This window comes from Rhinolophus hipposideros, assembly GCF_964194185.1.
Source record: "Rhinolophus hipposideros genome assembly, chromosome: 20".
Lineage (NCBI taxonomy): Eukaryota > Metazoa > Chordata > Mammalia > Chiroptera > Rhinolophidae > Rhinolophus > Rhinolophus hipposideros.
The window spans coordinates 51853892-51866094 of record NC_138066.1 but is presented as its reverse complement, the minus strand read 5'-3'; the positions used below and the strand labels follow the sequence as shown (position 1 = coordinate 51866094).

General features: G+C 54.6%; 1 protein-coding gene across 1 annotated transcript; it reads left to right on the top strand.

The window, feature by feature from the left end:
- The first annotated feature begins 1010 nt into the window (after positions 1 to 1010).
- EIF4A3 (eukaryotic translation initiation factor 4A3) lies at positions 1011 to 11308 on the top strand. The gene is made up of 12 exons (XM_081027767.1): positions 1011 to 1399; positions 3028 to 3100; positions 4088 to 4154; positions 4565 to 4627; positions 5279 to 5411; positions 5638 to 5718; positions 6743 to 6884; positions 7250 to 7388; positions 8006 to 8121; positions 10458 to 10565; positions 10660 to 10787; positions 10941 to 11308. Exons 1-12 carry the CDS (start codon positions 1231 to 1233, stop codon positions 10955 to 10957), a joined length of 1236 nt encoding a protein of 411 aa, XP_080883893.1. The 5' UTR covers positions 1011 to 1230; the 3' UTR covers positions 10958 to 11308.
- Positions 11309 to 12203: the final 895 nt, after the last annotated feature.

The window sequence follows — 12203 nt, the reverse complement described above, 5'->3', positions numbered from 1 at the left end:
CCCTGGCGGAGAGGAAGGGCCTAAGCTTCCGTGTAACGTCTGGGAAAGACACCGCCTCGTCAGGGCTTCACGTTCCATCAGTGCGGGCACCCCCTCAGGCGCGTGTACCAGGTCAACCATCTGTCCTGACGTCGGGGCGAGGGCTTGACCAGAAGCCCTGCCTCCTCTGCGGTCAACCCGCGCTGTCCGCTTTCGTGGGAGCCGCGAGCCTTCCCCGCGCGGGAGCCCACAGTCCGGGAAGAGGCCCCGGGCGCGGCGCTGCGGGCCGGGACCGGGGAGGAGGGCAGAGCCGGCGGCGTGCGCGGCCACCTTCCCGGAGGCCCCGTGGCCGCAGCGCAGAGGGGACCCGCGACCCCGGGGCTGCGCTTCCGCAGGCGGGAGTGGGCGCGGCCGCGTGCACGCGGAGCTGCGGTCGGAGGGCGCCCACGGGCACGCAGCCGGGCCTGGGACCCGCCGCCCGCACTGCCAGGAAACACCGTGCCCGGCCCCGGCTGGCGGACGGGCGTCAGTGACCCCGACGTCCCCAGGGTCGCGGGTCTGCGGCGGGTCCCACGGGGCGAGGGCGCGTCGGGGCGGGAAGCGGACGGCGCGTGGCCTGGGGCCGGGCTGTGCACAGCCTCGTTCACGCTCCCGCAGGACCGGACCCCTTCGCTCGGGGCGCCGCTCACCGGCCCGCTCACTTCCGCCCCGCGACCCCGTCCTCGGCGGCGCGCGGGGCCGCGGCCATGAGAGCCAACCCCCCTCCCACGCCGCGCCCAGTGCCAACGTCGGGATCAGCGTTTAAACGGGGGACGTGCGCGCGCGGGCCCCCGCCCCGGGGCCCCTTGGGGCACAGCCGCCTGGGGCCTCCGTTCGGGACAGGGCGCCCGCGCTCGGCCCGCGCGGGGCTCCCGGCCGCGGAGCCACGGCCGCCTCAGCACCACGGCCCCTCCCTGCGAACTCCCGCGGCCCCACCGGCCTGAGATCCCGCGGGAGCCGACGCGGCGCGAGACCGTCAGAAACCCCGCCCCTTCCCCTGGGCGGGCGACCCTTCCGCGTCGCGGGACGAGGAGCTCCGCGCCCCAGCTGAGGCGGCCCTGACGCACGCTGGGACGCACGCTCGGACGCACGTTGGGACGCACGCTCGGACGCCCGCCCGCGCGGTGACGTCAGTTCCTGTCGGCGGCGGCATCCGGCCCTGTTTCCGCTTTGCGCTGCCGCGCGCGCTCCGCTCTCCGCCGACCCGGGATCATGGCGGCCTCAGCCACGATGGCCACCTCGGGCTCGGCGCGGAAGCGGCTGCTCAAGGAGGAAGACATGACGAAGGTGGAGTTCGAGACCAGCGAGGAGGTGGACGTGACCCCCACGTTCGACACCATGGGCCTGAGGGAGGATCTGCTGCGCGGCATCTACGCCTACGGTGGGCGGCGCGGGCCCGGGGCGCGGGCGGGCGGGCGGGGCGAGGGGCCGGACGCCGACACCGAGGCCTGGCGCCGCCGTGGGGCCGAGCTCCGCGCCGCCGTGGGGCCGCGTGTCCTCCCCGCCGCGCAGCGCCTGCTGCGCGCACGGCCCGCGGCTGTTAGGCCCGCGCACTCGGGAGCGGGGTGGTCCTGGGCGTGTGCGGGGGGCGTGCGTGGGGGACGCGGGCGCCTCGGGGCCCTCCCGGAGCTCGTGTGGCCGTCGGAGCCGCGGGGGAAGGACCGTCCCCGCGAGCACAGGCGATGGCGCTCCGGGAGGGCGCGCGTCGGGACGGAGGCTGTCAGGGCCCGCAGCCCGCGCAGGCCGCTGCCCGCAGGCCCCGAGGACGGAAAGCCACGCAGGATCGAGACGACATGGCTTTTGATGAGCTTTGTGCTCCGGCCTGAACACGGGCTGAGGGCGGGGGGCGCCGCGGGGAGGCAGAGCCGGGGCGCGGGCCCAGGGCGGGGTGGCCGGGACGGGGTGGCCGGGAGGGGTGGCCGGGAGGGGTGGCCGGGCGGGGTGGCCGGGAGGGGCCTGCAGCCGCCCGCTGGCGGTGCCCGGGGCGGCGTCTCCGTGCGGAGCCCTGGGGACAGGCGGCGTCGGGGAGCCGGCGGAGCAGCGGGTCTGGGGCTGCGCCTGGCGCCGGGGGCTGCGCCGTCCCTTACCCGACCCGACAGCCCTGGACGCCACCACCGGGCACAGAGCGCAGCAGGGCCGAGACGATGGCAGGAGAACCTGCAAGCAGGCTTCGGAGGGAGGCCGGCGGCCCTGCCGTCCCGCACGGCGTTTAGTGTCCCGTCCGTGGGCTTGGTCGTCGTGAGGCGTTCAAATCACCTGTTACGGTTGCTGTGGTGCTAGGTGGGAAATTGCACCACATGTTAAAGGGCTACCAAACTAGTCCAAATACAGTTTGGTACATGAGGTTGTGTTCCCTTGGACGATATCTCCGTCCCTTCAGAGTGGGCTCCTCCCTCGGTCATTGATCCTGCTGTGCAAGACGGATGGTGGTGGTGGTGCCTTTCCCGTCGCCCCCGCGTCGGGATAGGGAGGAGCAGGGTGCTGACCGCCCACAGGGCCAGGAGCTTGGGTGCACTCGCAGATGACGCAGACAACCTGCGGACTTCATGCTGACACGAAAGAGTGGGGGTCACAGCGTTAATGAATTGATTTTCCTTGTTTTAATTCAAAAGGAATGCAGAAAAGAAAAGCAACGCAGGTGATTGTAACGTAGTCAGATAGCACAGAAGTAATTACGTAGGCTAAAAAGTGGGCCTCGCCCACCCTTTCTCCAGGGGTACCACCACCACCATTTTCTTTGTTTTCAACGCAACTAATAGTCATTATATTCTGCAAGGGTGTTGCTTGTACAGACATTTTGTCTGTACAAATAAGGCCCCGCGTCAGTCACTATAAAAGGCCTCTTCTGCCCAATTCTTTCAGCAGCTGTTTCTTGAGCGCTTGGTATGTTGGAGGGGAGGGGTGGGGGTTAAAAGAAGATGCCATCTCTGTCCCAAGGAGCTTACAGTATATGGGTGTAAAGATGTGGGACTAGTGGTTCGAGCTAATTTGTTCTGGTTTTCTTTACAGGATTTGAAAAGCCTTCGGCAATCCAGCAGCGAGCTATCAAGCAGATCATAAAAGGGAGAGACGTCATCGCACAGTAAGTCTGCTCGCACAGAGGGTCACATGCTCATGGTAAAGCCAGCTCAGGTGACCCTGGAACAACACAGGTGTGAGTTGTGTGGTGCCACTTACACGCGATTGTATTCAGTAAATACACTGAAGGTATTTTTCTCTCCCTTACGGTTTATTGGTAACATTTTCTCTTCTCCAGCTACTTTGTTGTAAGAATATAGTAGATAATTTAAGGAACTCAGTTGCTTACATTATGGTAATGTAAGCAGCAGTACCCTATTATAGTTCGGTTTCCGGGGCGTCCAAAGCTATATGTGGATTTTCGTCTGGAAGGGAGATTGGCCTCCCCAAACACTGCTGTACCAGGATCAGCTGTGCACTTAAATGCTTCGGGGTGACCGTCTTTCTGTTTTTATAGATTCGTTAGCAACCGTTTCCATGACTTTAGCCACAGGGTGTTTTGTTCTTTTGTTTTTATTTTTGTGTTTGCTCTTCTAGAAAGTTAGTTTCCTTTTTTTTTTCCGTCAGCTTTGTTTACCTACCAGTGGGCATGAGGCATTGTATACAATGCTCTTAATAGCTTTATTCCCAATTTGTGTAGTTTTTAAAGACTCATTTACAAAAAAAAAAAAAACAAAAGAAGAGAGAAATTGGAGGATGGTTTCGGTCCTGAATGATATTTACAGGAAAGGGAGTTCTCTTTTTCTGCCACCTGGAGCACCTGCTGGTGTTCCAGATTTTGCAGCTCCGTCACCCTGATGCAAAAACCACAGCCACTGTCCTCGTCCCCTGTGATTTAAAAGTGGTGACACCATGCTGAGTCCCACCCCCTTGCGGTCAGGATCGCAGTTAAGATGTTGGTCTGTTTCGGGGTGGGGGGGGCGGGGGCAACTGCTTGGAAGAAGCTGCCCAGTGCTCCCACCCCTCAGAGCACTCTGGTGGCGTGAGTGAATGGGGACAGTGGCTTGTGGCCCTCGGTTGTAAGTCCCACTCGTCTGTGTTTTCCTAACAGGTCTCAGTCTGGCACCGGTAAGACTGCCACCTTCAGTATTTCCGTCCTCCAGTGTTTGGACATTCAGGTGATTTCTGCTCTGTCTACGCTTGGGAAAGACTTCCTTTTTTCCCTGTTACTGCAGTGTTCAAAAAGTACAGTTTTTGTCTCTGGTTGTACTGACTCAGCACCTTTTCTTAAGAGAAATTGCACACTAATATTTGAGGTTACTAACACGTTACCATAAATTACTATTTGCTTAAACTGGGCGATTTTTCTAAACTAGTGGAAATTCTTGTCTGCAAACTAGAATGCTGACCAGTCTGCCCCTTTATGGCTGGATTTGTGGTTTCCGGAACAGTAACTTTCAATTAGCTCTTTTGGAAGTCAGTGGTGTGGTTAATGTGATAATGTTGAAAACAGATCTGAGTCTGAATTAGCATTGTCTACCTTCGAAATACTGAGGAGTCTCTGTTTTCTGACAAATTATTTTACCAGGTTCGTGAAACCCAGGCTTTGATCTTGGCCCCAACGAGAGAGTTGGCTGTGCAGATTCAGAAGGTGAGACGGTCCCAGGGGGCAGTGTCGTACGTGCGGGAGCTGCTCTCCAGTCCAGTCGGAAAGGACCGGCTGAGGGACTTCATTGAATCCTGGTTTTCTGTGCCCTCACATTGTTTTCCCTGACTCCTAACAGTTTGCCATAAATCATATGTTATATGAGTCGATGTTTTGCATGAAGTCATTTTTAGTGTAGCTTACGTGATGCCAATAGTTTTTTGCAGTCTTAGAATTGTATTTTTAGTGTAGCTTACATGATTCCAACAGTTTTTTGCAGTCTTAGAATTGTAGTGTTTTTTCCAACAAAAAAAATCCATTTTAATAAAAATAATTGTAACTGTTTTAAATGTATTGTAAACATTTAGGCAGGATATACGTTAATACTGAGGGTGGACAGGATTATGACTTTTCACCTGTTATCATGTATCGCTTTCGGATGATAGGGAACCATTAAAACTGCCTTCACCTCACTCAGTGCAGAGAAGAGCATGTAGTAGGAGGAGAACTGGGCTCCTTACGTGTAAATAGTGGCCTTCGTGCTTGCTGGAATCTTACTGGAATAGCAATGACCTTCCTTTTCGGGAAATGCAGATGTTTCTGACCTCACAGTGGCCTTGACGCAGGCCATGGCCATGACCCTGTGTTTTAATCCAGGGCCTGCTTGCGCTGGGTGACTACATGAACGTCCAGTGCCACGCCTGCATCGGGGGCACCAACGTGGGGGAGGACATCCGGAAGCTGGACTATGGGCAGCACGTCGTCGCCGGCACGCCTGGCCGTGTCTTTGGTGAGCACTTTGTCTGTGACAGTGGTGCTGCCAGCGGTGGTATTTGTGAGATGTGCTCAGGCGGACAGGTCTTCCCCGGTCCCTCCGCTCATGGGGCTCCTGCTCGCCGTCACTTCTGTACAGGACCTGGAGGGAGGGTCTCTGAGATGCTGCGAAACCCGATCAAGTGGCTAGTTCTTGCCTCGTAGCCCGAGGTCTCTCATTATTTCAAACTCGAATCTTGTAGACATGATTCGTCGCAGAAGTCTGCGGACACGCGCCATCAAGATGCTGGTTCTGGACGAGGCTGACGAGATGCTGAACAAAGGTACGGGTCACGGGAGAATTAACTTTCTACCAACAGATAATTCTTTGTAAAATTGAAACATGGAGACAATGAAGATGTCTTAACACACTGTGTTTCCCCGAAAATCAGACCTATCAGACCGGGTCTTATGTTAATGTTTGCTCCCAAAGACACATTAGAGCTGATGGTCCGGCGAGCTCTTGTTTTCGGGGACACACGGTAAGTAGTTTTTCCTTTGTGGGTAACAGTTTTGCCTTGGGGGCCACAGGCACATAGAGCCCGTGCTGTGGTCGTTTTATGGTCGGGTTTGTACGGTAGCATTTCAACCCGCACAGATAGGGCACCGCTCTACGTGTGTGGTGGTTGGCACAGTGGCACAGGCGAGCGGCTGAGGTGCGTGTGGGTGGGTGAGGGGTGTGTGTGCTATGCCAGTGAGCCGTGCTTGTGGCAGCAGGGCGTTCTGTTGTACAGATGACCCGTCGTTTATGTAACCTGCCATTCTTTCGGTTATCTAGGCTATTTTGTTCAGCCTGTACCATATTAAATCACGTAAATGAGTTGCCTATTTAACTGGAAGCTTTTTTATTGAGGTGTAATTGACATATAACGTTGTTAGTTTTAGGTGTGCAACACAGTGTTTTGGTTTTTGTGGGAGACGTTGGTTTTTTTTAATTGGGAGTTTTTTTGGTAAAAATCCGGATCTCTGGATTCTCTTAAAATGCGGCAGATCAGGCCACGGGGGACGCAAATCCTCACAGGGCAGCAGCAACTGGCACTGAGTCCAGGCCACGTGCAGACGCCCAGGTGTGGGTGACTCGGGGCTCGGGTGTCTTGCTTGTAACTGTGGGCATCCAGGACTCTTGGGCTGGGAACCCCCAGAGCCCACGGGGCGGGCAGAGGAGCAGAGGAAATATGTGGGGTTGGTCGGCGGAGTGGAAAAGGTTCCTTGGGAGCTGTCACCTCACAGGCACGAGTCCGCATCTCATCACCTTCCCTCCCGCGTGCACAGCCTAACCAGCTCCCCGTGTCTCACCCCTCGCCCCAGGTTTCAAAGAGCAGATTTACGACGTGTATAGGTACCTGCCCCCAGCCACGCAGGTGGTGCTCATCAGCGCCACGCTGCCTCACGAAATCCTCGAGATGACCAACAAGTTCATGACCGACCCCATCCGCATCCTGGTGAAACGGTAGGGATCGAGACAACGCCACGCTGGGGTTTCAAAATGAGGAAATCCTCATTTTCTTGGTAGGGGAGCCGTCCTCACACCCAGTAATCCCAGATTGCAGGATCAGTTGACGGTGTTTATCAGTGTCTGGAGACCAATGAGTGTGCTCCTGGGTTGGGAACCGCATCCAGGGCAGTAGCCGTTGTGAAAAGTTCAGACAGACCCAGAGCGTGGGCCCGTGCGGTAGAAGTGACTTCTGGGAGGATGTGGCCCGGCAGGAGGAGCGGGCAGGGGCTCACCGGCCAGCCTGGCAGGGCCACCAGGCCTGCGCGCGCCTTCCGGTCTTAGTTGGACCAAGGATAACAGGAGTTGTCTTTGTCGTCCAGTGATGAGTTGACTCTGGAAGGCATCAAGCAGTTCTTTGTGGCAGTGGAAAGAGAAGAGTGGAAATTTGACACGCTGTGTGATCTCTACGACACGCTGACCATCACGCAGGCGGTCATCTTCTGCAACACCAAAAGGAAGGTACGCGGCTGCCTCGGCTCTTTAATCCCCGTGGTGAGACCCGGACATCGGCTCTCCCCACGACTCGGGTCAGACTTGGCTGGGCCGCAAGTCCGTGCTTTCGGCTCTGTGGGCACATGGTCTCTGTGACACCTACTCACCCCTGCCCTTTGGCACAAAGGTCGCCATGGACAACACGTGAACAAACGGACGTGTCCACGACACTGTATGGAAGTATTGATGCTGGGTGTGGCTGGTTGTAGGTGGTCAGGTGGTCACACAATCCCCTAGTGTCGCCGATCTGTGTGCATGCAGAACTGAGAATCTGCAGCAGCACCCCCGAAAAAGGAGGAGGTGTTGGGCCACATTCCAAAAGAGATACGAATTTAAACTTCAAATAAGAATAGTGAGGGGTTTTTTTTCCTGGAGAGATTTACAGAGAACGAATGAGGATCTTTGCCCCGCTGTGTGCTGGGCAGAGTGATGTTTTCTGCACGTCCAGTAAGGATTAGTAATCCAAGTGGCAGGACACGCGGTTCACGAGTGCTCACATCAGTGCTGCAGCAAACTGAAACCAGTCCCGAGCACAACCTCTGCCTGGGTTAGGAGCTTCCAGTAGCTGCTGCCTTGATTTGCAGGTTGACTGGCTGACGGAGAAGATGAGAGAAGCCAACTTCACCGTGTCGTCGATGCATGGGGACATGCCCCAGAAGGAGCGGGAGTCCATCATGAAGGAGTTCCGGTCCGGTGCCAGGTGTGTGTCCGGGGCCCTCCTCTTCCTGTGCAGGTGGGGGGTCCCGCTGCTGTGGTAGGTTGGGGTGATGACCAGCTTCACGGAGGTAGGTCGGTTGCCTTAGTAAGTTAGTTGCCTCGTGTAGAAGGGGTTTGTTTCTTTGTTTCCAAATAAATGGGGACTTTCTGTTTATCTTTTTGTAATTGGTTTTTAGCTTAATTCCACTGTGGTGGATTCCACACGTGATTGCGTTCCTGTGACCTGCCTGGTGGCCCGATACAGGGTGCTTTTACAAATGTCCGTGTGTGCTGCAAAAGCCCGGGTGTGTCCTGCGTGCGCCCAGTAGATTTCAGTGTCTCAGTGTTTTCTGACCGTCAGCATCCTTACCTTTTTCCCTCTCTCGTCAGTATTGACAGTGCCGGGATGAGGTTACTGGTCTGCTGCTCTGTCACGTCTTGTTTATGGGTCCTCAGACTGTGTGCGTCCAAACTCAGAATTACTGTCTTTCTGGGGGATTTACCTCTTATCACGAAAGTGTCTGTCTCTGACTTCGTAATGCTTTGTGGCTAAAATCCTGCTTTACTGGTGGGGCCTCGCAGCCTTACTGGGGTTAGTGTCTGTGTGCTTTGTACATCCGTTCGGCCCTTACGTCTTGTTTGTGACCTTAAGCTTTACGTGTGTCTCATGCAAGCGGTGGATGGCGGGGTTGGGTTTGGTTTTTCTTTTAGTTTTAATGATAATCACTGTCTTTTTTAATTGAAGTATTTAGTCCAGTTCCATTCAATATAAATACTGATATATTTGGTTTCAAATTGACTGTCTTACAAGTGGATCTTAATATCTCCTGTGATTCCTTTTTCTTTCTTTATATTGGGTTTTAAAAATTATTCCTCTTCCCCAGGAATATGTTGGATTTCTTTCCATTACTTGATAGTTGCCTTAGCGAGTACAGTGCGGGTCATCAGCACCTACCATTAATTGCGCCCTCAGGGCTTTCCCTGACAGTCGGGAGAACACAGCGACCCTCAAACCTCTGTGTGTTCTTTTGGATCAGTTTCAAACCCCATAAGGCATTTCTGCTTTATGTAACAATTCATTGACACGTAGACACATGTTTACCACAACTGTTACTCTTCTCCATTACCTCTGCCTTTCCTCGGGGGTGAATTTCCTTCTGCCTGAAGAAGGTCTTTTTTTTATTTACTTTGGGTCTGCCGGGAACCGCCTGTCTACTTCAGTCTGTCTGAAAAGGTTGGCTTCATCTTGAGGGGTCACCCTGATGGCTTGCTGAGACAGCATCCAGGCTGGTCCTTGTTTCTTTGCTGCACTTCAGTGATATAATTGTTTCTGGTGGGTGCTCAGCTGCCAGTCTAGTTGCCACTCATGTAAAAACAGTGACTTTTTTGCTGGCTACTCTTTAGGTTTGTGTCTTTGTGTTTTCAGCAGTTTTTACTCTGAGTGTCTCGGTGTGGGTTTCATCTTCTCCTGTGTGACATGTGCGTGATTGCTTGACGCTTGGCCTTGTCCCTTCGGTGTTCAGCGCACCATTGTCGCCTCTCCCTCGGGCTCCAGTCTCTGGTTATGTGGCCATGACACCGGTGTTTTTTGAATGCTTCTTTCTCCTGTTCCCCTGTCTCCCGTCTCTTAACACTGTGGATACTTCTAGACCAACGATGTCCAATAGAAATGGATTCACACCACACGTGCAATAAACATTTTCTGGCAGCCACATGAAAATAGAGAAACAGGAGAAGTTGATTTTTGGTAACACTCTCTGTTTAACCCAAGATAGCATTTCATTTCAACGTGTAGTCAGCATTAAGTATATTGAGACTTTGGGTTGTTTTTTGGGGGGTTTTTTGTTACTAAGTATCCGACATCCGGGGTGTATTTTCCACCTCAAGAATGTCTCGTTTCAGTGCAGCCACATTGCAGTGCTCCGTGGGGGAGGGGCTGGCACCCTCGGTGTGGGCGTGCAAGTCTGTGCCACACCGCACTGCCCTGTGCGGAGGACGCAGTGATGTGTGCATTTCAAGTGTGCTTGTAGACACTGAACACCGCACCCAAATCACGAGGCTCCGTTCCTGAGTCTGGGCCAAAGTGCAGTGTCTTTCCAGTTAGTCGTGTGCGCCTGGCTTTAAACACACAGTGTGCAGCGTCTTAGAAAGTTATCTGAGTGTGTTAGTCAGAAAGCACACGTGACCTCACTGCCTGAACCTCCCCAGTGCCCCTCCAGAACGGCTCCTAGTGGTGCCGCTGGCAGTGGGACCAGCGTGAGGGTGACTCGGTGTGTTGTGGACGCAGCCAGTCCTTTATGACGGAGGCCGGCACCTCAAATGCCTTTTTCCTTTCTGCAGCCGAGTGCTTATTTCTACGGACGTGTGGGCCAGGGGCCTGGATGTGCCCCAGGTGTCTCTCATCATTAACTACGACCTGCCCAACAACAGAGAGCTGTACATACACAGGTACGCGCTGCAGGCTGCACGGCCTTCCACGCGGGCTGGGCTCCTGCCCCCTTTTCTCTGCTGTGCTTACTGAAGGCATTCCACTTTCTCAAAGGATTGGGCGGTCGGGTCGGTATGGCCGGAAGGGTGTGGCCATCAACTTTGTGAAGAACGACGATATTCGCATCCTCCGGGACATTGAGCAGTACTACTCCACCCAGATCGATGAGATGCCCATGAACGGTGAGAGGCGGGCTCCCTGGGCCCTGGTTTGGGGCCCTCGAGGGGTTTTCCTTGTGTGTTTGTCGTTGAGAAGTCTGTTGTGAGCCTTTAATTAAATGGACATTTTCATTGTGTTTGTCTTGTTCCTTAATACGTGTCTTCCTTCGCTTTCAGTTGCTGATCTGATCTGAAGAGTCTGCAGGCAGTTGTGCAGATGTTTGGCCTTGCTGGGCTCAGAAGTGCCGTGCTGTTGTCAAATGCAGTCAGTTGTGTAGTGGGAGACACAGACTGCAGGGCGTGCAGGACACCGCCACAGGTTCTGTGCTGTCACCTGGAGTCGGGGAGGGAGCAGTTTCTCTTTGACGTGTTGATCTGAACGCTTTTCGTGTACTTCTGGGGCTGAAACCATTTTTCCTCGATTATCCCTGATCAATATTAGGAAATTTTGTAAAACAGGAAAGTAAGCAGGATGTGTTGCCTTTTCATACCACATGTAAATAATACTTTGCTCTCAGTCTTTTTCATTAAACCTTTAAAACTTTTCCCATGTGCTCCCTAACTTTCTTAATGTGCCACTAGCTTTTCTAGAAACCTGTACAACCGTAGGTGGGTCATTTCACTCCATTTTCTTATCTCTGAAACGGTGAAATGGAAAGCCAAGCAGGGAAACTGCTTGGCCTCCCCCGCCCCAAATCAGTTGGGGTAAAGACTGAACTTGAGGGGTGGGGCAGGGTATGCTTGGAAATACTTTAAAGTTCACTGCTGACTCAAAGTACCTGGAATTATAGTTTATGGAAGGGATTTCCTCTGACTTTCCAACAGAAGGTGACCACATGGGCTGATACAGTGTTTTTAGGGCGGTGTCTCAGCTGTGGCAAAGGGGGTGGTGGTACTGCCCCGGCCACAGCAGTTCAGCTCCATCTCCAACTAAGAAGGTAGCGGGCAAGAGAGAAGAGCCGTGCCTGGTACCTGCCCCCACTCATGGATAGGAAGGAGGGAGGAGGTGGAGGGCTGGGGGCCATAGACACTTTCTGTGGGTTAGCTTTGGCTCTGTATGCCCAGGGGCCAGGGGCAAGGTCTGGAGCGCTTGGGGAAGCACTGAAGGGGTTCAAGGCTGGCAAGATTGAGTCTGGGTCAGTGAGCGCCGCCACACACGGGGTATTGTCAGTGACTCGGGGAGGAGATGACAGGAAACAAGGACGCCGAGAAGCTTAACCGACCTCAAATGCTTCTAGGAAAGGTCCCAGTTGGAAACAGTACAGACAGTCGTGCAAATGTTCAGCCTTGCAGTGTGATTGTCAAAGGGGAGAGACAGTTCTGCTGGCTGACACCATGGGGGTGGACTTTCTGGAAAGCAGCCTGGTTCTTGGGCGGTTTGTATCCTGCCGTCAGACCCTTCACAGAATTGGGATTAGACACTTTCGGCTCATTCTGTTG

Bases quoted from the DNA above. Each gene is read 5' to 3' on its own strand.
- EIF4A3 (XM_081027767.1), top strand. From the start codon at position 1,231: ATGGCGGCCTCAGCCACGATGGCCACCTCGGGCTCGGCGCGGAAGCGG. The intron at 5,719-6,742 runs GTACGGGTCACG...CCCTCGCCCCAG, and splicing joins TGACGAGATGCTGAACAAAG to GTTTCAAAGAGCAGATTTAC. The intron at 10,566-10,659 runs GTACGCGCTGCA...ACTTTCTCAAAG, and splicing joins AGAGAGCTGTACATACACAG to GATTGGGCGGTCGGGTCGGT.